Genomic DNA, 23,997 nt, shown 5'->3' with positions numbered 1-23,997 from the left:
ATTTGGAGACATTGAAAACAAATGCCATTTCTGTAAAAATCTTAGCTTACGATTTGCAGTAAGAAGTTTCAAAAGATAAACACTACTGAGAAATCTTACCTTTTAAAAATATTTGCAAATGAACATTTTGCTATAAAAGTATAACATTAGAAGAACATCTTCAAGCCATTCTTTATCAACACAAACTAAAACAAGCATTGTTAACCAATTCTCAGGTTAAACGTTCCTTTATACACATTAAGGAGAACCTCATTTTTATGAACCTAAGAATGTTTACTGTTTATTTATATTTCAACAAATTTAAACCAACAAAAAAGAAGTTTATATTTATAAAGTATTAAAAATTTTATCAATATATTTACTTCTAAACAAAGAGAAACCTAGTTGTTTAGAACTGTGTTTATGTTTATCAATGACTAAACATTTTATAAAAATATTTTTAAGGAAAGAGAAAATTACTTGCGAACTGTGTTGAAGATATTTCAAGTATTTTTATATAAATTTACGAAAACACATTGGATCATATAATGTCAACTTCTGTAGAAATAAAAGTGCAAAAAAGTATCTTGAAATAATTGTAAATCAACAATAAAGTCTTCTTCTTGTGGGAGAAATTTGCAAAACAATTTGGAATTAAAGTCCACATAGTTTAAAGATTATCACGTTGACACATAGCACATCATTTGATGTGTGTGGTATGGCATCTTCAAATTATTCCAAAACTAAGGAACACTTGCGAATTCATACGGGAGAGAAACCTTTCTCTTGTGAGGTGTGTGACAAAACATTTACACTAGAAGCTAGTGTTACATTACACATGCGAACACATACTAAGGAAAAACGTTTTCCATGTAAGGTTTGTAATAAAGAATTTGCAACCAAGACTGACATAAAATCACACATGCGGATACACACTGGAGAGAAACCTTTTTATTGTGAAGTGTGTGGTAAAACATTTACACAGAAAACTAATGCTATCGTACACATGCGAAGAATACACACTGGAGAGAAACCTTATTCATGTAAAGTTTGTGATAAAGCATTTGCAACTAAAGATAACTTAACATCACACATGAGAATTCACACTGGAGAAAAACCTTATTCTTGTGAAATGTGTGGCAAAGCATTTACACAAAAATCTAATGCTGCAATACACATGCGAACACACACTGGGGACAAACCTTACTCATGTGAAGTATGTGGTAAAGCATTTGCACAACATTTCAGTGTTATAATGCACATGAGAACACACACTGGAGAGAGATATATGAGAATGCACACTAGAGATAAACCGTATTCTTGTGAAGTATGTGGCAACGTATTTACAAAACAATCTGAGGTAAAATCACACATGCGAACACACACTGGAGAAAAACCTTATTCTTGTGAAGTGTGTGGCAAAGCATTTACACAACACGGTAATGCTTTAAGACACATGCGCACACACACCACTGAGAAACCTTATTCATGTACAGTATGTGGTAAATCATTTACACAACATTCTAGTGTTACAATACACATGAGAACACACACTGGAGAAAAACCCTATTCATGTGAAGTATGTGGTAAAGCTTTTACAAAACAATCTTCAGTAAAATCACACATGCTAACACATACTGGAGAGAAACCTTTTTCTTGTGAAGTGTGTGGCAAAACATTTACCAATAAAACTAATGCTATTGTACACATGCGAAGAATACACACTGGAGTAAGACCTTTTTCCTGTAAAATTTGTGGTAAAGCATTTGCAACTAAGGATACAGTAAAATCACACATGCGAACACACTCTGAAGGAAGCAACTTGAATACCTACTAGACACTATCCTTGAGTGTCTAAAGCCTTTCTGTACAAGGGTTGATTAATGAATAATATTGCTCCTTAATTTTTTTAGTATTTGACTGAGGTAAAGAAAAACAGATAAAAGTAAAATTCATTACTATTATATATTGATACAACATATGAAACACACATTGGAGAACACACTCGTCATAGAACTTGTACTCCTTCTGAACACTATTTTACAGGCTCAAAAGAAACGTTATTCTTGTAAAATCTGTTGTACAGCATACTCAACCAATTCTCACTTAACAAATATTAACAATGTAGACATAATCTTTATTCGTGTGAAGTTGGTGTTCTCCCAACGTATGATAAATAAAAACATCCCATGAAAATACATTATTACATGTCAAACGTATTCTAAATTTAAAAATCCACATGAAAATACATTTTTACATGTCAATCGTATTGTAAATTTAATAAATCACATAAAAACACATTATTACATGTCCAACGTGTTATACATTTGAAAAAACAACACATAAAAACACATTATTATTTGTCCAACGTATTATCAATAAAAAAAAACACATGAAAACACATTATCACATGTCCAACATATTATAAATTTAAAACAAAAACACATACAAACACATTATTACATGTCCAACGTATTATAACTTTAAAAACCACATAAAAACACATTATTACATGTCTAACGTATTATAAATTTAAAAAATCACATAAAAACACATTATTACATGCCCAACGTATTATAAATTTAAAACCCACATAAAAAAAGCATATCAAATATATTGTTGGGAAAATATATTATTTAAGCTTAACAAAAAAACAACTACACATCAGTCACTCAAAAATGATTTAAAGATGACAACTACCAGATGAGATCAGCCTCATAAAACAAATCTTCTAAAATACTGAGAAGCAATTCCTGGAAGATCAAGCTGCAGCAAAATAAAGATTGCAGCTAGAAAAAGAACAACGTATATTCTTAAACGAGTCCTCGGCTATAACTTCAAATCAGAATGAAATCAAGTGCTGACTTCAGGAAGAAACCCATGATCTCTTAAGACTTACTGAGTATATTAAACAAAAAAAGAGAAACTTTATTCTTGTGACGTGTGTGGTAAGGCGTTGATCAACTTTTCTGCTGCTAAGCCACATATGCAATGTTGCAGCAAGTACTGATACTTATACCAGAAAGAATCGTTGTGTTCTGCTCGATGACGACCATTATGCAATGCAACAATGACACAAACAATGTAAATATCTCAATTTAAACATCTGTAAATATTTTTGAAGTACCTGTGTGAGAAAGCAATTACAATGCACCTTATTCTAGTGATGCTTGTGGAAATCATATTCAAATAAGCAATAATATTTATTGGACAAAGAATTTCAAATTATTTTATTTATTGCTTAGTGACGATTTTTATGCAACACAATAAAGCAATTCGTTTTTTATATTTTTTCAATTGCTATTTTTTACTTTTTAATCATCTTTTTATATACCAATAGTATAATTTTTATTTTTATTGCTAAAATAAATTTTTATTTGTTTCTGTATTATAATGTTTCTCTTTTATTTTGATGAGAAGCACTACGCTTTAAAATACTATGGTGAAAGGCGTTTGCTTTATATTCCAAATGTTTTCATTATGCATTTGATTAAAATTAAATTTTATTTAACTATCATTATTTTTTTCATATATATATATATATATATATATATATATACACATAGATCAATATATATATATATATATATATATATATATATATATATATATATAATCTATATAATATGTATATACATATATAATCTTTAAAAGATAAAGCAATTTATGTGGGGAATTTCAATTAAACGCACATACGCAAGAATTAAAATAAAAAATATTGAGGTCAGCATACTTTCCCACAGTGTTTCATATATCGCAAGCGATTGTCTACTGGATAGTGCAACAGTAAGAGGTGCTGTTGTAAAGCCCCGAAGAAATATCACGTATTATTGATATATGTGGTGTGAGAATTCATCATCAATTTAATCCTCCAAACTGTTGTAAATGGTGCATTGCATCTATTATAACTATTATTATTATTATTATTATTATTATTATTATTATAACTATTATTATTATGACTATTTATTATTATTATTATGACTTATTATTATTATTGTTATTATTATTATTATTATTATTATTATAACTTATTATTATAACTTATTATCATTATTATTGTAACTTATTATAACTATTATTATTATTATAACTTATTATTATTATTATTGTAACTTATTATAACTATTATTATTATTATTATCATTATTATTGTAACTTATTTTAACTTATTATTATTATTATCATTATTATTATTATTATAACTTATTATTATTATGACTTGTTATAACTTATTGCATCTATTATAACTCTTATTATTATCATTATTATTATTATCATTATTATTATTATAACTTATTATAATTTATTGCATCTATTATAACTCTTCTTATTATTATAACTTATAATTTATTATAACTTATTGCATCGATTATATCTCTTATTATTATTATTATAACTTTTCTTTTAATTATTATTATAACTTATTATAACTTATTGCATCTATTATTACTCTTCTTATTATTATAACTTATTATAAGTTACTGCATTTATTATAACTCTTCTTCTTATTATTATTACTGGGGCTGATTTCACTGAAATAGAGTTTGAAGATAACATTTCAAAGTGAATCACATCTTAGAAAATGGGCTGGTGACACAGAAAAATAGACTAGCAGAATATCCAGCCCCAACACAAATTTGTGAGGAATCTGATAGTGTACTGCAAATGTGTGTGCCGTTAAGGGTTGGTGACTACCATATCCGGTAGACAAACTCAGTTCTCCAAAGTTTAATCCCCCTCGTGGCTGTTGTGCAGGATAACAGAAGAAGGTTCAACCCCTTATGGATTATCAGAAGCTGAATGAGTATGTGGATGTGTTAATGGCAAACTAAGTTAAATTAAATTAATGATGACAACAAGGACAAAGCATTACAGTGCTTGAGCGATGCTAAGCCTTGTGATAGTATGAACCATTACCTCCCCTTAAAGAACTCTTCAGTAAAGAAGTCTCGGATATACCTTCACTTCCGTTTGACATGGAACTGGAGTTCAATAAAAAATGGAGACCGTATTCCGCTTCTCATAAATGAATCTCATGTTTTGGTATTCTTTTACATAATGTTTCATGGTGGCAAGCGGTGGTGTTTCCCATTTGGGAAACCTTACGAACAGGTCGTCCCTATTATATACACACGACAGTAAAAGAAATATAAATAAATAAATGAATAAAATTGGCCACGTTCAGACCGCATGGGAAAAATTAATACTTGGCGCCAAGCTTCAAACTGTGAATAAGCATTGTTTTTCGTGTTTCAAATGCAACGAAAATAAATAAGTACATATATATATATATATGCATTACTGTCATAAAAATGTATATACATATATTAGGAAGTATATGTTCTCAGACGTTTAAGTTTTCCACGGAAAACACATATACATGTACATTTGTTCTGTCAGTTTATTAAAAAAAAAAATAAATAAATAAAATAAATAAACGGAAGACTGAATTTATATCTTCTGGAACTAAACGAAATAAATAAATACAATGGCTACAAACGAACCATCGATGAATTGGTCGTCCACAGATATAACCGAAGCATTTCGATTATTTAAGCAACGTTGTAATCTTTACTTCTCAGTTAAAAATATTTCGTTGAAAAACAGGTCGACCACATCCTGCTACTGTCCGGAGAAGAAGGCCATAAAAGATACAACACGAGGTCATTCGAAAACGAGGCCGACAGGAATAATCCCGAAATAATTTGGGAAAAATTTTAGGAAAGACTGCAGCCGCAATTAAACTTCTGAATCGCTCGTTTTTACCTGCGCCAGTATAATCAAAAGGAATCAGAGAATTTCGATGACTTCCTGACCCGGTGTAAATCGCAGGCATTGAAATGCAAGTTCCGGGATATCCAGGAAATGGAGGAACGCCTCATCGAGCAGGTTATATCAGGAACAAAGCACCCAGAACTCCAAAAGCAGCTTCTAGCGAAAGGCAAACAATTGACACTGCCGGAAGCTATAAACTGTGGTAGGACACATGAAGTTTCCATAACCCACGTGAGACAGTTGGCTGAACTAAAGCAGAATAAGCATGAAATAGATGCAATCAAGTACAAACAGTGTAACAGATCCGGAGGCTCCCACCCGAGGCAAAAATGTCAAGCATGGGGTACCACATGTTCCGCGTGTGGACAACAAAATAATTGGGCTAAGGTCTGTGCAAGCAAAAATAAAAACGCAGCAGGACGTTTTCCGACACGCACAACATGGAAAGATGGAGGTAATAAACCAGGACATGGAGAAGCACAAAGGGACCAGTACAAACACTGGAAACACGGCAACCGTATGCACTTGGTAAATACCTCTCAGAGTGAGAATGAAGGGATTTATAACAAGTTTGAACAAATGTCTTTCGACTCTATTCAAGAACAAGGCGACAGTCGGACAGAGGTTTTCACAGACCTTGTAATCAAGCTTCCCAACCTCCCAGCCACCTATTTTCTGAAAGCTAAGGTTGACACAGGAGCTGAAGGCAACATACTTCCATTACGTACCTTCCGGAAGATGTTCCCACACCTAATAAGTGCAGCAGGACAGCTACTCCCCGATGCAACAAAGGATGAACCAACTGTTCTAACAGCATATAATGGCTCTTATATTACCCAACATGGATCCGTTAAAATAGCTTGTTCACACAAAGGAATATGGAAGACCATCAAATTCTTTGTAGTGACAACAGAAGGGCCTATCATCATAGGACTACCTTCAATCAGAGAACTGAGACTGGTAACGATACACTGTGCAATCCAGGAAACACCAGTCTCAGTACGTTCAACACAGGATCTGGTAAATATGTACCTAAACCGTTTTCACATATCGGCAATTTTGAGGGTAAATATCACATTGTCCTGAAACCAGACAACACCCCTGTCATACATGCACAAAGAAAATGTCCTATACATATGAATCCAGACCGAATTGGAAAATATGACAAAACAAGGCATCATACGGAAAGTAACCGAGCCTACACCATGGGTCAGCAGCTTGGTTTATGTGCGGAAAGGCAATGGAAAGCTCCGTCTGTGTTTAGATCCAAAAGATTTAAACAAGGCCATCATAAGATGCCATTACAAGACCCCAACAATGGAAGAACTTGCACATAAACTCTCTGGTGCCAAATATTTCTCCAAGTTTGATGCCAAGAATGGATATTGGTCCATCAAACTAGACGCAGCCTCACAACTGTTGACTACCTTCAACTCCCCTTTTGGAAGATTCTGTTTCCAGCGGATGCCTTTGGTGTGGTGATGTCTCAGGATGTGTTTGCCCAGAGGATGGACATGATTCTGGAGAAGTGCTCTGGCAGCTTCGGGCTTGTTGACGATGTCATTGTCTTTGGAAAAACCGAAGAGGAGCATGATAGGAACCTCCACAATCTAATGAGAATTGCTCAAAAGGAAGGACTGTGCTTCAACCACGAAAAGTGTGCCATCAATAAGAAACAAATTTGTTTTTTTGGCGCAATCTATGATCAGAATGGTATGCACCCTGATCCCAGCAAGGTAACAGAAATACAAATGTTACCTAGTCCAGCAAACACTACCGACCTGCAGAGGGTGTTGGGAATCATCACATATATGGCACCTTTCATTCCACATCTGTCCGATCTCACATAACTTTTGAGAGATCTCCTTAAGAAAGAAGTGGAATACCAGTGGACAGAAAGTCACCAGAGATCCCTCCAGCAAATAAAGGATCTAATTTGCAAAGACATCTTGCTATCATACTTCGACCCTTTCAAGCAAAATGTTATCCAAGTTGATGCATCAAGTAAAGGATTCGGCGTCGCACTCCTGCCAGGAGGTAAACCCATAGCTTTTGCATCCAAGTCCTAAACAGAAACTGAACAACGCTATGCCAACATAGAGCGGGAGCTCCTTGCAGTTGTTTTCGGCTGTGAACGATTTCGGATTTATATCTATGGAAGTGCGTTCCAGGTGGAAAGTGATCATAAACCCTTAGAAATGATCAACTTAAAAAATAGGTTACCAAATAAAAAAGCTAAAGAAGCTATTGACTTGGATCTGAGGGTGGTTTTTGTTCAATTTTCAACCCAAAAGCTAGCTCAGCTAAACCAAGCAACAAGTGAAGATGCCACATTATGTGAATTCAGGGACATTATTCTGAGAGGTTGGCCCGACACTCTCAGAGAAATGGGCAAGAATATGAAACCATTATTGAGTCTATCGAGACGAACTGTCCATTGAAAATGGCATATTATTGAAAGCAAACAATAATAATACCTAAATCGACGCAACAAGAGGTATTACAGAAAATACATTATGGCCACCAAGGGATGGAGAAATGTAAACTCCGAGCCAAAAGTTGCGTTTTTTTCGGCACAACATTAACAAAGACATCGACAACATAGTACAACAATGTACCATTTGCCAGCAGCACCAAAAAATGCAGAGTGCTGAACCCCTGAAGCCCCATGAGATTCCGGTGAGGCCATGGCAGATAGTGGGTACCGACTTATTTCACAATGAAGGTCTAAACTTTATGCTTATTGCGGACTATTATTCCAAGTTCCCATTTGTGCGAGTGTTGAAGGAGTTCTCCAGTCAGGAAGTTATTAAACTGACAAAGCAAATATTTGGAGAACAAGGAATTCCAGAGAGAGTGATAAGTGACAATGGCCCACACTTCAGCTCGATACATTTCAAGCAATTCGCAAAAGAATGGGGTTTTGAACACCACACATCTTCACCTAAGTTTCCGCAGTCAAATGGTTTTGCTGAACGCTGTATCCAGGGAGTGAAATCTGCATTAAAAACAGCTGTCTCAAGCGGTCATGACTTGGATATGGTACTATTATGCTTGCGTTCGACTCCTTTAGATCATACCCTTGCTCACCAGGTGAGCTTATATACCAAAGGAAGTTAGCAGGGAACATGCCAGTCAAATGCACCAACCAAAACGCTAACAAGGAGAAAATAATGGAACGACTGTATCAGAAGCAAGAAAAACAGAAGATGTACCATGATCAACATACAAACGAGCTGCCCAGACTGCCCATGGGACAACCTGTACGTGTGTTAAATAAAGAAGCAGGTGAGTGGTCTCCTGCAGTTGTCACACAATTGGACCGAAAACCAAGGACGTACATAGTACAGACCCCTTCCGGAAAAGCTCTTTTCCGAAATCGACAGCATCTTAGAGTAATCCCCTCCAGAAGCATAGCACATCCAGAGATGCACCCCACTGAAATTCCTCAGGAACCCACCAGGGACTGTTCATCGAGTATAGAGCCGGACAGTACACAATGTCAACAGGGATCTTTCAAACGTACACCCCATGGAGTGCCAGACACGGGCACCTATCGCAACCATACGACAGTTCAAATTACCAGATCTGGACGTGTCGTCCCCCCCCAAAAAGATTCAGAGATGAGACAGTTACTAACATACTTTTTATTTTCTTTTTTATCTCATCATTGTAAATTAAGTCCTTTTTTTTCTCTTTCCATTTCAGTTATTGAAAGAAGAGGGATGTGATAGTATGAACCATTACCTCCCCTTAAAGAACTCTTCAGTAAAGAAGTCTCGGATATACCTTCACTTCCGTTTGACACAGAACTGGAGTTCAATAAAAAAAATGGAGACCGTATTCCGCTTCTCATAAATGAATTTCATGTTTTGGTATTCTTTTATATAATATGTCAAGCCTATTTGTCAATATATGTCAATAAATCCCTTTGGTCGTTCCAAACAGTAAAGATCAAGGGACAACAATATTGTCTTACCTGCCTCGGATTTGCGCTTATTGTTTCCCATTTAATAATGCTAGCCATAGTTAATGCCGCCCTTAGAAGGATGAGATCATAAACGCGGCTACATCTTATATTGACGACATTTTGTGGATAAGAATGTGTGTTCTGCAACCCGTGTCAATGAAGATTTCGAAAAGTTTGGTCTTGCATTCATGACCCCCAGAACAGCTAAGACTGGGCTCATTTATGTTGGGATTATGTGTTCAGAAGGAGCAAGGAAAATTGTTATGGTGACGTGGAAATGACCTTTCAGTAGTCCATCGAATAGGCACACCTGTTGAATTGTATTTTCAGTGTGCGGGAAATTGATTGGTCATTTCTCGGTGTGTGGTTAGTTACACATCGCAACGGCATTTGTAAACTTAAGGGCAAACACTTTGACAAATGTATGGGATGACACACACACACACACACACACACACACACACACACACACACACACAAACATTTATTAAAGCATTATTGAAAAAATGAGAAATTGTGTCAATTTTAATGTTCAGAAATAAATAAAAAGAAACATTCAGGAAAATGCAAAAACAAAAGATGTTCATGATGTTTTAGTGTAGAAATCCTTGAAATAGACCGACATCCGGTTTGTAAATTGAATTGTTTTTTAAATACACATACACAGATAATGTGAAAAAGAATGCATTTTATATACAGACAGAGTAAAGAAAAATGGTGTCATTCATTTTATTGTTTGAAAATTTGTGTCAGTGTCGAGAATTAAATTAATTTGTCAATCAAAATTTGTAACAAGTATCAAACTGAAATGCACTTGTTACTGTTCAGAATAAAATTATTTATTGTCAAAAAAAGAGTTTTAACAAATGAAGACATTTTTCTGAGTATATTGAACTTTTCAGCTGTTTAGGTGTTTTTTTTTGTTTTTGAAAAAAAAGGACAATATTGCGAAAAAACTTGAAAGGGTTAGCAATTGTTGGAGGAAAGGAATTTGTTTACTTGCCTTATAACTAACAAAAAGAAAAGAATTGTTATTGTTGTTGTTGTTGTTGTTTGACCATTTTTAAAGGCTTTCCCTTGGATATTGTGATCTTTGATCACATGATATTTCTGCATATAATGGGGAGGATACTCATCAACTGGTTGTTTTTCTTTTCTCTTTGGATCTGAATTTTTTTGGACGACCCTTTTTTTTTACTTCTTCCATATTCTTCACATTGACTCGTTATTACTGAGCCTCAAGGGTTTATTGACCCTTCAAGGATTGTATTGATTGGACTATCTAGTTGACAATTGATACAATTTATTAACTGACTGTGTGTCACGGAAGGAGCAATTCTTTCGCAAACTATATGCACTTGTTCCTTCCTTGGCTAGAACGGTCGTTAACCCCTTCAGTTTTTTTAATTATTTTTCTAAACATTGCGAAAGAAACCCAATAATATGAAGGAGAATGAAAAGGGTTTACGCAAGAGAATTTCTGTTTTATACTACCTAGAGATTGCCCGTCGCATCGAGACCTCTGCCAAAATATTTACCAGCCTAAGGCAATCTGTCTATGAATTCATGACGGAGGTGGACATATGTGTCCAAAAGATACGACTCATGTCCAAAGAGGGTGATGAGCAACCACTCCAGGAAGAAACTCTACTGAAACACCAAGTTTCAGGAAGAAATAGAGCATCTTGACCTCAAATACCTCCCAGACAAAGCTGGGTCCCTTAGCTCTCCTTTCATGGAAGTGGGTAAAAACATGTTTTCCTTTGTAGTAAAGCCTCCACATGTCTAGATTATAGGACCAACCTTTGATGGACTGGACATTCGGTCCAATCCTATGAGTTTTTGCAATTTTTTTGTCGAGATTCGAAAATTGTGTGGTAGGAATGGCTAGCGACGCCCAGAGGCTGAATTTCCTCGAGTGTTCGCTCTCCAGACAACCCTTGCTACTAATTAACCATTTGGCTATCTGCAACAAGAACTATGAAGTGGCTCTCTCTGTTCTAAAGAACGAATACCTTGACGAAGATGACATTATAGACCACATTTTTCAGGATATACTGGATTTTTCCTGTGGACGGGACGGATCATATACAACCTTGATTAACTTTATATCAGGGACAGCCTTGCGTCTCACAGAATTGGAGGGATCCTCCAACTGTACATTTTCGAATGACTGTTCTGGAGCTCGCCTTATGGTTAAGATTATATTCGCCAAATTTCCCAAGGAGGTCAAGGGAAAATTCATCCAGATCACCGGCAAGAGTATTCCATCCTTGTCATCCAATCTGAACACCACCAAGAAGGCCGTTAAACGTCTTCTTATCAAAGGTGACAGAAATACGAGCCCGTCACTTAATCTTGTACGTAGTTCTGGAGGAAAGGCGCTGCCTAAGCCAGAGCCCAGTTCCTCTTGAAGAGACCTTTCCTTCCGTGTCAACTATCAGAGTAGAGGATCTTCTATCCTCCCACCAGTTCTTTGTATAACATTTAGTAAGAACAGCAAACAGGTTACTTTCGCAATGTGTCGAAAAAATAATTTTAAAAAACTGAAGGGGTCGAACATATCTTTCCACTGAAAGGTTGAAGCCACTTGGGCATTCAGCAACGGTTGGACGAGATTGTGAAATTAACCTGGCCACAATCCTTGAAGTTCACAGAGGTTGTGTTGGAAGCCAACCTTGGGTCTCATTTCCCGATCTCTCTCCCATTGATATTGATGTGTCAGTGCGTATTGAGAACTTAGATGGCATTTTGGATGAGTTCGAAGGCATTGGATGTGATATTGCTGGCCATTTCGACAGGGGTACTGGTTTCATCCCGATTCATGGAATCTTGAGCCTAAATTTTATTCAACATTGGGGCCCCCTTCAACTGGTGCCTTGTTTACGAGGACAGGCATTCTTGACCCCATCAGGACTCGTCCCTTTTGGCGAAGTAAAGCAATTCCTTCCCTTAGGATACACTCCATGATGTGTATTATATTGGAGTCCCTTTTTTTTACATGGGTGTCACCACTTATCAAGGCCCAGAGGCCACTCGAGGATAAGGGTTAATAGGTATACATTAGTCATTTGGCAAAGTAAAGCAATTGCTTCCCGTAGGATACACCCCAAGTGGGAGCCCGGAAAGAGTTGCCTTCGGCAGTGTACTTGCCTTGACCGCCCACGTCACCCATCTCTGTGTTTTATATTGGAGTCCCGGAATACGTATGAGGACCCACTCAGTGACGAACAGAAGATCGGTCAATTTAGACGATCCATCCAGTTTAGGGATAATAGATACTTTATTCAATTGCCCTGGGAGGATGACAATTCTGTATCCTTACGTACCTCAGAACATGTAGACTAGAGAAGAAACAATTGTACTAGGACTATCTAAAGGTTTTCCATGTGCAGGAACGTGATGGCATAATTGAAGAGATCTTTGTTACGCCAGAACGATTCGACGAGTATGTTTGGATTCCACACAGACCTGTGCTAAAGTCACACCCCACTTCCACCACTAAGATTAGGCCTGTGTTTAACTGCAGCCTGAAGGTAGGTGATGCCCCCTCCCTTAATGAAGCGACCTATCAAGGGATAAACCTTACCAGCGATCTATTGGACCCGCTTCTCAGATTCCGTACTAATGATCATGTTGTATTAGCGGATATCAGGAAGGCCTGCTTGATGATCCGCCTTCAATTGGATTCTGATAAAAACAAGTTTTTTTTCCGTAAGGATGGCAGTCGCCTGCGCTGCTTCAGGTATAATACAATTATTTTCGGCTTTGCCTCGACCCCTTTCATTCTGAACTATATCCTCCGGCAACATGCGGCCCGTTTCCCTCTGGATGACTGTAGATATTTGATGGAAAATAACTTCTATGTGGATAATTTACTTATAACAAGGAATGGTCCGAGAGACCTATGCAATTTATATGAACTGATTGCTCCAGGGAGGTTTTCAACTCCAGTATTGTAGTTCTAACCATGAATCCATCCGAGAGGAAATGGGAGAGCACGGCACGCTGGGTAATCATAGCAGTGATTGGGAAAAGGTGCCAGGCTATTGATACCGCCCCTTCTCGGACACATTTTGTGTGACCCCAGTTTATTGTGACCCTTTTGCATCGACGAAGAGACAGATGCTTGGGGAGGTGGTCAGAGTATACGATCGCTTGTCTCTGTGTCTGCCAGTTTCGATACGAGGACACATTTTATTGGTCCAGCTTTGGAAGAGCGAGTATGGATGGGATGCACTGGTGTCCCCTTATTACTTATCTTTTTAGAGGAGTCTGCCCTCTGACAATTCCGAGCTGGAAGCAGTTTCTTTCCCACGAAGAGCATTTGGGAGAAACAAGCGAACTTTTCTTCTTCGGCAATGCCTCTCCTTAAGTGTATCGCTTCGCAGCTTATGCCGTGCAGAATTGTAGAGCTTGCTTGGTCTTTTTGAAGGTTAAGGTATCTCCTTTTAAAAAATAGACCCTCCCCACGTGCTGTGATAGTTGTGACAACTGGTGCCATTTTAGGTGTGTGGGAATTGAATCCTCCCTCCTGTAAGGCAGAAATAGTACTGTCTAGGTTGCGCCCCTCAGAGACGGCGCCGAGGGAGGTCTAGTCTTCTCCCAGAATAGTCTAGGATCTCTGTCATAAGTTTATATATATATATATATATATATATATATATATATATATATATATATATATATATATATATATATGTTTTATTTTTTATTACAGTTTTTTCTGTTTAGTTACATTATGTTTCAGCTACTCGACCATGTTTGGAGGTCCAATAACCTCGTCAGACTTTACAGAAATGTTTATTTATGGAAGAATGATATCAGGGGAGAGGTGCGGAAAAAAGGAAAAGGGAGAAAGGAAAGAGGGGTGGCGGGTGCTTGGTAGATCGGCAGTGCTTAAGTTTTGGAGTTCAAGAACATTAGGTGGTTGTGGGAGGTCTGGGAAGTTCATCTCTGGTGTGACTAAAGACACAGGAATACATAGAGGGGGAGGGAGATATGCAGGGGTAAGAGGGGGGGTTTACTTTAAATTTCGAGTTCTAAGGTTTAATAAGTATTAGGTGGTTGACGATTCGGCATGTGTGTCGTTAGTGAGATGGTTTTTTGATAAGTATGTTTTGACCTGTTGGGTGTTCGTTTAGGTTGGGAGGTGGGGGATATGATTCGGTTTATCCATTTGATTTGATTTGTTGTTAAGTGCTTTGAGAAGGTTAGCCTGGGCATGCACGCGCAGGCATACACACGAGCACATACACACACACACACACACACATAAAAGGCGCGCACATGTATACATACATCCCCATCTCAACATGTACACACACGCGCACATACATACATATCCGCATATATACATACATATATATCCGCATATACATACATACGTATCCGGATATATACATACATATATATCCGCATTGTTCCCATGGACCTCAATTGACCTTAAAGTGCTAAGTTGAGTACGCATGTGCAAGCACAAATGCGTACATACACACACCCACGCATGCATATATATGAGCCTATACGCATATATTAATCCAAACATACATGCATCCCCACGCATATACGTAAGTATATGTGCACATACAGATACTTATACCCGTAGACACACACACATCACCATACACACAGCTGCCCGCTCATACATATATCCATAGGTGAACAGCAGGTAATGGGCACATATGATGATTGCAACGTCTCTTGTCAGACGAGTGCCACTTCCTCAGACATTTAAAATCCATGAGCCCAAATGCCTGAGGGAGTATCTATACAAATATGATGTTACAGAGTCTTAGCTTTGTACGACAGCTAAGTCTCTCTCTCGGTTCAAAATGTAGAGATTCAGCAACAAGCAAGAGCAAGATAGCCAGCAACAAATTAAACTGCAGACCAGCTTAATGCGGGTAATGGTCTTCCGCTTTATGGTTTTTTTAAATCAGAGATTTGCTTCTCCTAGAAAGGTTGCCTTCACCATGGCTTACGGGAGCCCTCTCCACCCCAATACACATATACACACACACAAATATACACGGTGCTAGTTGGCCGTTGACTAAGAAAAAGAGTTCATTCACCCTTTGGAAGGTCTTGTTTTTAATCCTTCAGGGAGACTAGCCGCCCTCCTCACCAAACAAGTCTGGTGGGGGAACCAGTTTAGTCGCCGGCGACCCGACCATGAGGCAGGTAGGACTGGGTTACATGGTACCAGTAGCACATGACATGACCTGACACATATACCTCCACATATACATACACAGGTACGTACATATACTGATACCTCATGTACATACGAACATACACAAGGAGCCACATATATACATATACCCAGATATACAGACAGTTATTGGTATAGACATATAAGCCTACATAGATGTAGACATAAATTCATTTGTGGATATATAGACGTAATATTTTCGTTAAACGTAGATATGAATGTAACGGGAACGATGCCCCGGGCCTGCGTCGTCTAGTGGTGGACCCCTCCAGCGTGACCAGACTCGTACTGGTCCCTGGAAAACATACCTCCGCTGCTCAAGGCACGTTAAACGTGCATGACCCCAAGTCCATGTGGCAACATTGTTCTCTTCGGCCGTCACTCTGGTTTTGTGAATGTGTCTTCGTCGTCTGGCGTCAGGGCATACCTGAAATAAACTGCATCTTCACTTATGCCGGCAATCGAAAAACAAAGAAAAAACTCTGAGGTCATTTTCGTTTAAACCAAATAAAATAATTATTTGCAATCATTCTACATTTGTTTAACGTCGTGTTTTCGTTATCCGCGCTTCGTGATGCAGGTTGTATACTTGAGATATCAGGTTAATTCTCTAGCTAAGAACAAGATCTTTTCAAGTTAGTCTAGAGATGTCTGCCCCTCTCACCCCCAGGCGGGGCGAGAGCCGATGTGTACGCTTCGCTCGCTGACCAAAGACTGCCAAAACCCTTCTAACTCTTTTTCGAGTAGGCGATCGTTGTTTATATCAAAAGCATCTTCCTTCCTTTTCTCCATTATCTTCTATTCCCCCCTCTTTCTTCTCTTGTGAATTTCTTTTTCTATCCCTCTGTTATCTTATTCTTTTCTCTTTCTCTATTGTTTTGTGAACATATCTGTCAAACTAGCTTGGTGGTCTCTGAGTTAACACACCACGGGTCCCCAACTCCGAGCAGACATTTTGGAGCCCAATTCTCGAGACTGTCCGAATCAATTAAAAACTCATTCTCACCAGATCCAACTAGAAGAATAATCTCCTTTTTTTCCGCCATTAAAACAGATATCATGTCTCCCGAACAACCGCCTGTCTTAATCTTTGACACAGTATCAGCACGCCCCCCCCCGGCCATAAGCATTCTTATCTTCACCTAGCTGAACGGGACACCCGGCATCGTCCGGTGTCCCGTCATATCCGCCCTCCCCTTACACCTGTCAATTAGCCATAATTGGCATATACGCGACCTGCACCAGAAGCCGGATCCGAAACTAGTAATTCTACAGTCTAGGTCAATTAACAGCAACTAACAAAAATTGTCCATTCGGCATGCAAAAATGTTCCTGTATCAATGGTCCGGTTGGTATGCAAAAATGTTCTGCTCTAATGGTTCTGCTTATCCCGGTGTATGAGATTGTATACATGCATATATATTTTTTTTCGATTGTTAAACTCTCATTTTTTTTTCTCTACTAGTTCTTTTAAGGTGACTAATCCATGTACATGCAAAACAGTTTCTCTTTTCTTTTCTTTTTTTTTTCAATATTCGGTCCTTCTCTATGCCTTAACTATCTGCATGCAACTGAGGAAAGATAACCATGCTCAGTTCACTATCAAAGGAGGGCTCATACACCCTTTAACTACTTGTTCATTTTCTCTTTCTCATAATTCATAAAACAATCAGAAAAATATTTGCACTTTTTATATTTGTTTTTTTTCCATTCTTTTTTTTTTCTTTTTTTTGTTAATAATGGCTTAGGGATTGACTGTGCTGCAACCTTGGGTTTTGTCGATGGTTGCAGCCCATGAACCCTATCCAGGTTTTGGTGGAGGGCACTCATTGGTATCCCTGCCCCGCCCAGGCGCGCTGCCGTCAGTGGTTTACGGTCACCTGATTTCTCCCTACACTTAACATTGGGGAGGTCTCTTCATTATTGACCCCCACTCACATCCTTATCCAGCTATCTGCAAATTAAAAAACACTCTCCAGATATTTTTTTCTCACACCTCATTGAACAAATCCTATCCACATATCCATTTTTTCTTTTTTCGTCTTCTTTTTTTCTTTTTCTCTGACACTCCCCTTCCTTTCCCAATCTAGTCCGTCCTCAACTAAACTGTTTCTTTTTTCTCTTTTTTTTTCAGAATTTCCCAAATACAATACAATACAGAATTCCCAATAAATTAATTCTTTCTCCTACGAGATCAACAAAAGTTTCCAGGCACACCACCCAGATACACACACACACAAGTACATTTCTAGTGCATATCGATCCAACCGACGGCAACAAAATCTTTCATCTCAATTTCTTCCCCATGGTCCCAAATATAAAACAACATAGGCGTGCCAGCTGGGGAGGGTGCATATCGTTTCTCCTAAGTACCCCGGTGCAAGGAGACTAAGTTTCCTCCACAGCTAATACGTTTTCCAAACCATACTTACACAACGTTGCACTTTCCTGTACAGCTTTCATTAAGCTCTACGATACCCAAACTTTTTTTTTATTACCTTCACTTGTCCCATAGGCATTCTCTCACTCGGAACAAGGTACAACATCTGCCCTAACGCCACACCCAACATGCACTATTCTCATCCAGTGAAGGGAGATCCTCCCCGACCGAGGCAATCCTGCCCTTCAGTCCCATAATTTGTCCCAGCAGCGCCATTTTGGTCAGAGACCAAGTGCGACAACTGTTTCAACGCTACACTAACAATATTCAATCCCTGTCCCGTGAAGGAGAAATCCTTCTCGACTGAGCATTTCTAAATTTCTCTTTTCCAAAGCAGAACAATATCAGCACCGTTAGTTTCTTTAAGATATTCTACTCGACAGTTTAAATGATTTAACACTACCATCAATTAGATTATTACTTCTCTAACTCTCACTGGTAACAACAAACGTTTCTAGGCATCCTGTATTCCTGTGCTCACCCAACCGTCAGCGAACAATAACTCCATGCCATGCCCCTTTGTGAAGCATTTTCTTTTCCGCCAGGCTCCTGGTCGGCTGGTATACTGCTTCGAATACCAGGGAGGGTACTCAGCCTCGCCCTCCAACGAGGCAGAAAAAAAAAATAAAATTGACGGAGTAATTACCTTCTCCTAGTATAGCACACCTGACAATCACAGACAGGTCCTTTTTCGTGTCCCATCACTGGACTTACGCCGTCTTATGCGACCAGTATATTTTCCAATAATCTCACAATATGTTTTCTCGTGCCACATCCTTTGATAATTTTATCAAACCGTACACTGGGTTTACGTCTTCCAACCACCCGTTCCCTTCGGTACTAAGATGTCTTAAAGCCCATTTTTTTATTTCGTAGGAGCAATGGAGTTCGCCGCCGAGCGACCAATAGAGACCCTTAAACACAGGACATCCCTCAATCATTAAGTTGTTTTTTTTTCTTCTTAACTACAATAATTAATAATAATTATTATTATTTTATTTTTATTTATTTATTTATTTATTTATTTTTTTTAATGACTAATTTAAGATTTGAATACCTGACTAGGGCAAGAATAGATTTTCAAAAATAAACGATTCAGGATATACATCAATCAATAAAAATAGGGTGCTACAATTCTGTTTTATTCTGTTCGCCTCTCTCCCTTCATCTGGCGCGTGTCTCATAATTTATGACTTCCTCTGTTTGCTTGTCTATCTTGTTTTTTTTTGTTTTGTTTTTTTTTCTACCCGTTAGATATGTTTCTAATTAGCGTCTCTTCTTTTTTTTATTTCCCCCCTTTTTTTGTTTCTTATCTTCCTTTCTTTTCCTTGACCTCTACGCGTGCCTAACCGTGGCTATTCTCATCTTTATGACCCCCCTCCGCTATCAGGGGTTGTCTGGTTTTTATTGCTACCCGTTTGATATGCCTCTAAATGGCGTCTCTTCTTTTTTCTTTCTTTCTTTCTTTCTTCCTCCCTTTTATTTCTTTATTTATTTATCTATCTAGGTAACCACACCAATACACCCGTACACGCGCATACACACGCACACGCCTGCACATACCTACATACTTGGATCAAATCTACTCCTATACGGCAGTTTAAACACTTAAAACTAAATTTCAATAATGGAATTAATTGTCAACAAATTAAATTTTTTTTCTTTATCTTTCTTTTCTCTAGTTTTAATAAAATTCTCCCACCCACCGTCTATTTAACGGTCTTAGAATGGCATCGGTACTGCCCGACTGCCGGTTTCTCTCTCTCTCTCTCTCTCTCTCTCTCTCTCTCTCTCTCTCTCTCTCTCTCTCTCTCTCTCTCTCTCTCTCTCTCTCATATCAGTGATAACATGCGCGACTGTTCTTAATGCCCCAATACAACAACGTATCAACCCGTTTAAACAAATACATATTTCATTTTCACTTTTTTCTTTGGGGGTGACAAAAAAAATCAACAATACTTTGCAATATTAAGAAAAAAAAAATCTTTACAGAATACGTAACCAACGAAAAGCACCCTGACAACAGCGCCTAAAAAAAAAAAAAAATGGGCGAAGCATATAGGAACCAATAAAAATCTGCCCCTACCTTTCTCGTCTGCTTCCTTCCTTTCCATATCTCCACTTCCCTGTCTCGCTGCACATTTCTTTCTGCATTCTGACGGCTATTTATGCCCTCAAAGTTCAATTTCACTCTTTCTTTTCCCTTCGGTACGTTCAATATCAGTCTTTCTTTTCTCTTCGATAAGTTTTCTTTTCAATCGTTCTTTTTCTCCTATTTTTTTTTTCCTTTTTTTTTTCTCTAAACATTTTTCTGTGCTATTTTCCATTTCCTTTATATATTTTTTTTCAAGAGAACTGAGTTCCAAACGCTTCAAACTGTTTTCGTGGCAACTCGTTCGTGCACATTCCAGATGTGATGATCCTAAGTATTCGGCACCACGTTGTAACGGGAACGATGTCCCGGGCCTGCGTCGTCTAGTGGTGGACCCCTCCAGCGTGACCAGACTCGTACTGGTCCCTGGAAAACATACCTCCGCTGCTCAAGGCACGTTAAACGTGCATGACCCCAAGTCCGTATGGCAACATTGTTCTCTTCGGCCGTCACTCTGGTTTTGTGAATGTGTCTTCGTCGTCTGGCGTCAGGGCATATCTGAAATAAACTGCATCTTCACTTATGCCGGCAATCGAAAAACAAAGAAAAAACTCTGAGGTCATTTTCGTTTAAACCAAATAAAATAATTATTTGCAATCATTCTACATTTGTTTAACGTCGTGTTTTCGTTATCCGCGCTTCGTGATGCAGGTTGTATACTTGAGATATCAGGTTAATTCTCTAGCTAAGAACAAGATCTTTTCAAGTTAGTCTAGAGATGTCTGCCCCTCTCACCCCCAGGCGGGGCGAGAGCCGATGTGTACGCTTCGCTCGCTGACCAAAGACTGCCAAAACCCTTCTAACTCTTTTTCGAGTAGGCGATCGTTGTTTATATCAAAAGCATCTTCCTTCCTTTTCTCCATTATCTTCTATTCCCCCCTCTTTCTTCTCTTGTGAATTTCTTTTTCTATCCCTCTGTTATCTTATTCTTTTCTCTTTCTCTATTGTTTTGTGAACATATCTGTCAAACTAGCTTGGTGGTCTCTGAGTTAACACACCGCGGGTCCCCGACTCCGAGCAGACATTTTGGAGCCCAATTCTCGAGACTGTCCGAATCAATTAAAAACTCATTCTCACCAGATCCAACTAGAAGAATAATCTCCTTTTTTCCGCCATTAAAACAGATATCATGTCTCCCGAACAACCGCCTGTCTTAATCTTTGACACAGTATCAGCACGCCCCCCCCGGCCATAAGCATTCTTATCTTCACCTAGCTGAACGGGACACACGGCATCGTCCGGTGTCCCGTCACATGAATATCCATAGATATAAACAAAAATTCATTCATAGATACATAGACGCAATATTTTCATTAGTGGAGGTTTTTAATAATTTGATGTGAGTGCACATGTGAGCATCGATGCACACATACACACATACATATTTACAGATATACATCCCCATACGCATGCATGCACACACACATACATATATGCACACATATGTGCACCCATACATATATCTGCAAAGATACATATGCATGCGCACACACACACCAGCATATACACACGCATACACATATAGATATACAGTGTAACACGCATATATACAAAATTAAACAATATATACTAATGCGTTTATTGACCTTTTGTATATTCTTGTTTCTACTTAATTTTTTTTCCTTGTACTTTGGGGTGTGAAAGAAATGCAAGCGTTAGCGATTGATGGAGGAATTTGTATATTTACCTTATTACTAATAAAAAGATAAGATGTTGTTGTTGCTGTTTTTGTTGTTTGACCATTTTTATAGGTTTTCCCTTCTGCATATAAGGGGGAGGATGCTCACCAACTGCTTGTTGTTTTTCCGTTTTCTTTGGATCTGAAGTTGTTTGGACGCCCCTTTTTTTACTTCTTCCATATTCTTCATATTGACTCGTAATTATTGAACCTCAAAGGTTTATTGACACTTCAAGGATTGTATTGATAGGACTACCTAGTTGGCGATTGATACAATTTATTTACTGACTGTGTCGCGAAAGGGGCAATTCTATTGCAAACTAAGGTAAGTGCACTTGTTCCTCCCTTGGCTAGAACAGTCCTTAACCCTTCGGTTTTTTAAAATTATTTTTTCGACAATATTGAATGTTGAGTTTATATGGCTGTCTTGTGATGATTTAAAAAAAATTGTCCCAGTGTTTAACCGAATTGTTATTGTTGTTATTTAGAAAAAATTGAAAATTAATATTGAACTTTTGATGTCTAGAAGAACATATTTGGAATTGTTATGAATTGTTAATGCATGTGAAAAGTTAGGTTGGTGTATTTTTGGAGAAAATTGTCGGCATGTTTGGACAAAACTTGTTGAAATTTGCATCTATAAATGTATTGTAAATTTTGTTATCAGGAATTCAAGTAGATAAAAATTAAAACGAAAACACGTTAAAAAATGAAAAGATAATTTAGACGAATGGTTAGCCTAAAAATAATTTAGAATATTAGAGAGTGGACAAGAAAAAATTACGTAAATGAGTATTTTGAGAAGTTTTTGGATGTAATAAGCCAGATGAAATTTTTCTTTTTGTTTCCATAACTTTTTTACAAGCAAGTTACTTACAAGGAAAAACACTAGGTACACCTGCATAAAAATCTCAACACAATACGCTAAAAATGCAGATAGATTGGAAGATACGAGAAATACGAAAGGAAGTCAGTATAAGGGCAAATCACTCAGAGTAATAAGAGGGAAAAAGCAAAATATGCCGTAAATACATAGAAAGATAAGATATAACCTTACGATATTTTTTTAGAGATGAAAGTATGTTGGATATCCCCGTTTTGTTAAAATATATATTGCTTTTTTCTTTGCATTAGAAATGAAATAAGTCGGATAGTGTAATGCTTTAGTGCATTTGTGATATGTTAAATTTCATCATCAAGATATGGGTTGGTATGAGGAGATATCTATTTAGTAGAGATGTGACCTGATTGACATAAGGGAGCGTTTGGCTCCCCATTCGGATAGAAGAGCCGAATGACTATGCTAAGATAGCTTTAATGGATCCTGGGCAACGGAGGATATTCCAAGACTTGAATTGAAATATATAGATATATTTTGCTTTATTGTTTAAAAAATCAGAGATATACTATTGTTTGAGAGCTGGACAACAGGAAATGTGAGAATGTTAGAATAATAGACTGTACTTGTCGACCTAGGGGATCCTTCAGACTATGGCTGTCTGACCACTGAGGTCATAGGAGTTAACTGTTGATTTTGATCCCAGATTGCAAGCTAGCGACATGGCTGAATTGCACACCTGCAAACTGGGGTTTTCCCCAACGTACATTGTGATTTGATTGGTTTGGGGAATTTTCCACCCTGAACAAACACCCGACTGTATAATGTTAACCCGCTCGAAGATTAAGTAGATTCCCGTTTGGTTCCAAGGAGCACAGATTTTGTGGAGATTCGCCATTCCCTGGAGACGTGATGAACGCACCCCTCCTCTTAACTGTCTGAGTGTTA

The 23,997-nt window shown here is 37.8% G+C and overlaps 2 protein-coding genes across 2 annotated transcripts in view; both read left to right on the top strand.

The window, feature by feature from the left end:
- The window catches only part of LOC145269214 (uncharacterized), a 36,621-nt gene extending 33,356 nt beyond the window's left edge, over positions 1 to 3,265 (top strand). The window contains exon 4 of the mRNA XM_080124832.1: positions 640 to 3,265. Within this exon, the coding sequence (XP_079980958.1) occupies positions 640 to 1,816 (1,177 nt within the window). The 3' untranslated portion in view covers positions 1,817 to 3,265. The remainder of the gene's footprint in view (positions 1 to 639) is intronic.
- LOC145269814 (uncharacterized) overlaps positions 1 to 23,997 on the top strand; it is a 211,995-nt gene that overhangs the window by 78,023 nt on the left and 109,975 nt on the right. The window lies entirely within an intron of this gene.

Source organism: Euprymna scolopes, chromosome 45, assembly GCF_053919585.1.
Source record: "Euprymna scolopes isolate OS-2025 chromosome 45, ASM5391958v1, whole genome shotgun sequence".
In the NCBI taxonomy this organism is placed as follows: domain Eukaryota; kingdom Metazoa; phylum Mollusca; class Cephalopoda; order Sepiida; family Sepiolidae; genus Euprymna; species Euprymna scolopes.
This window is presented reverse-complemented; position numbering and strand designations above follow the sequence as displayed.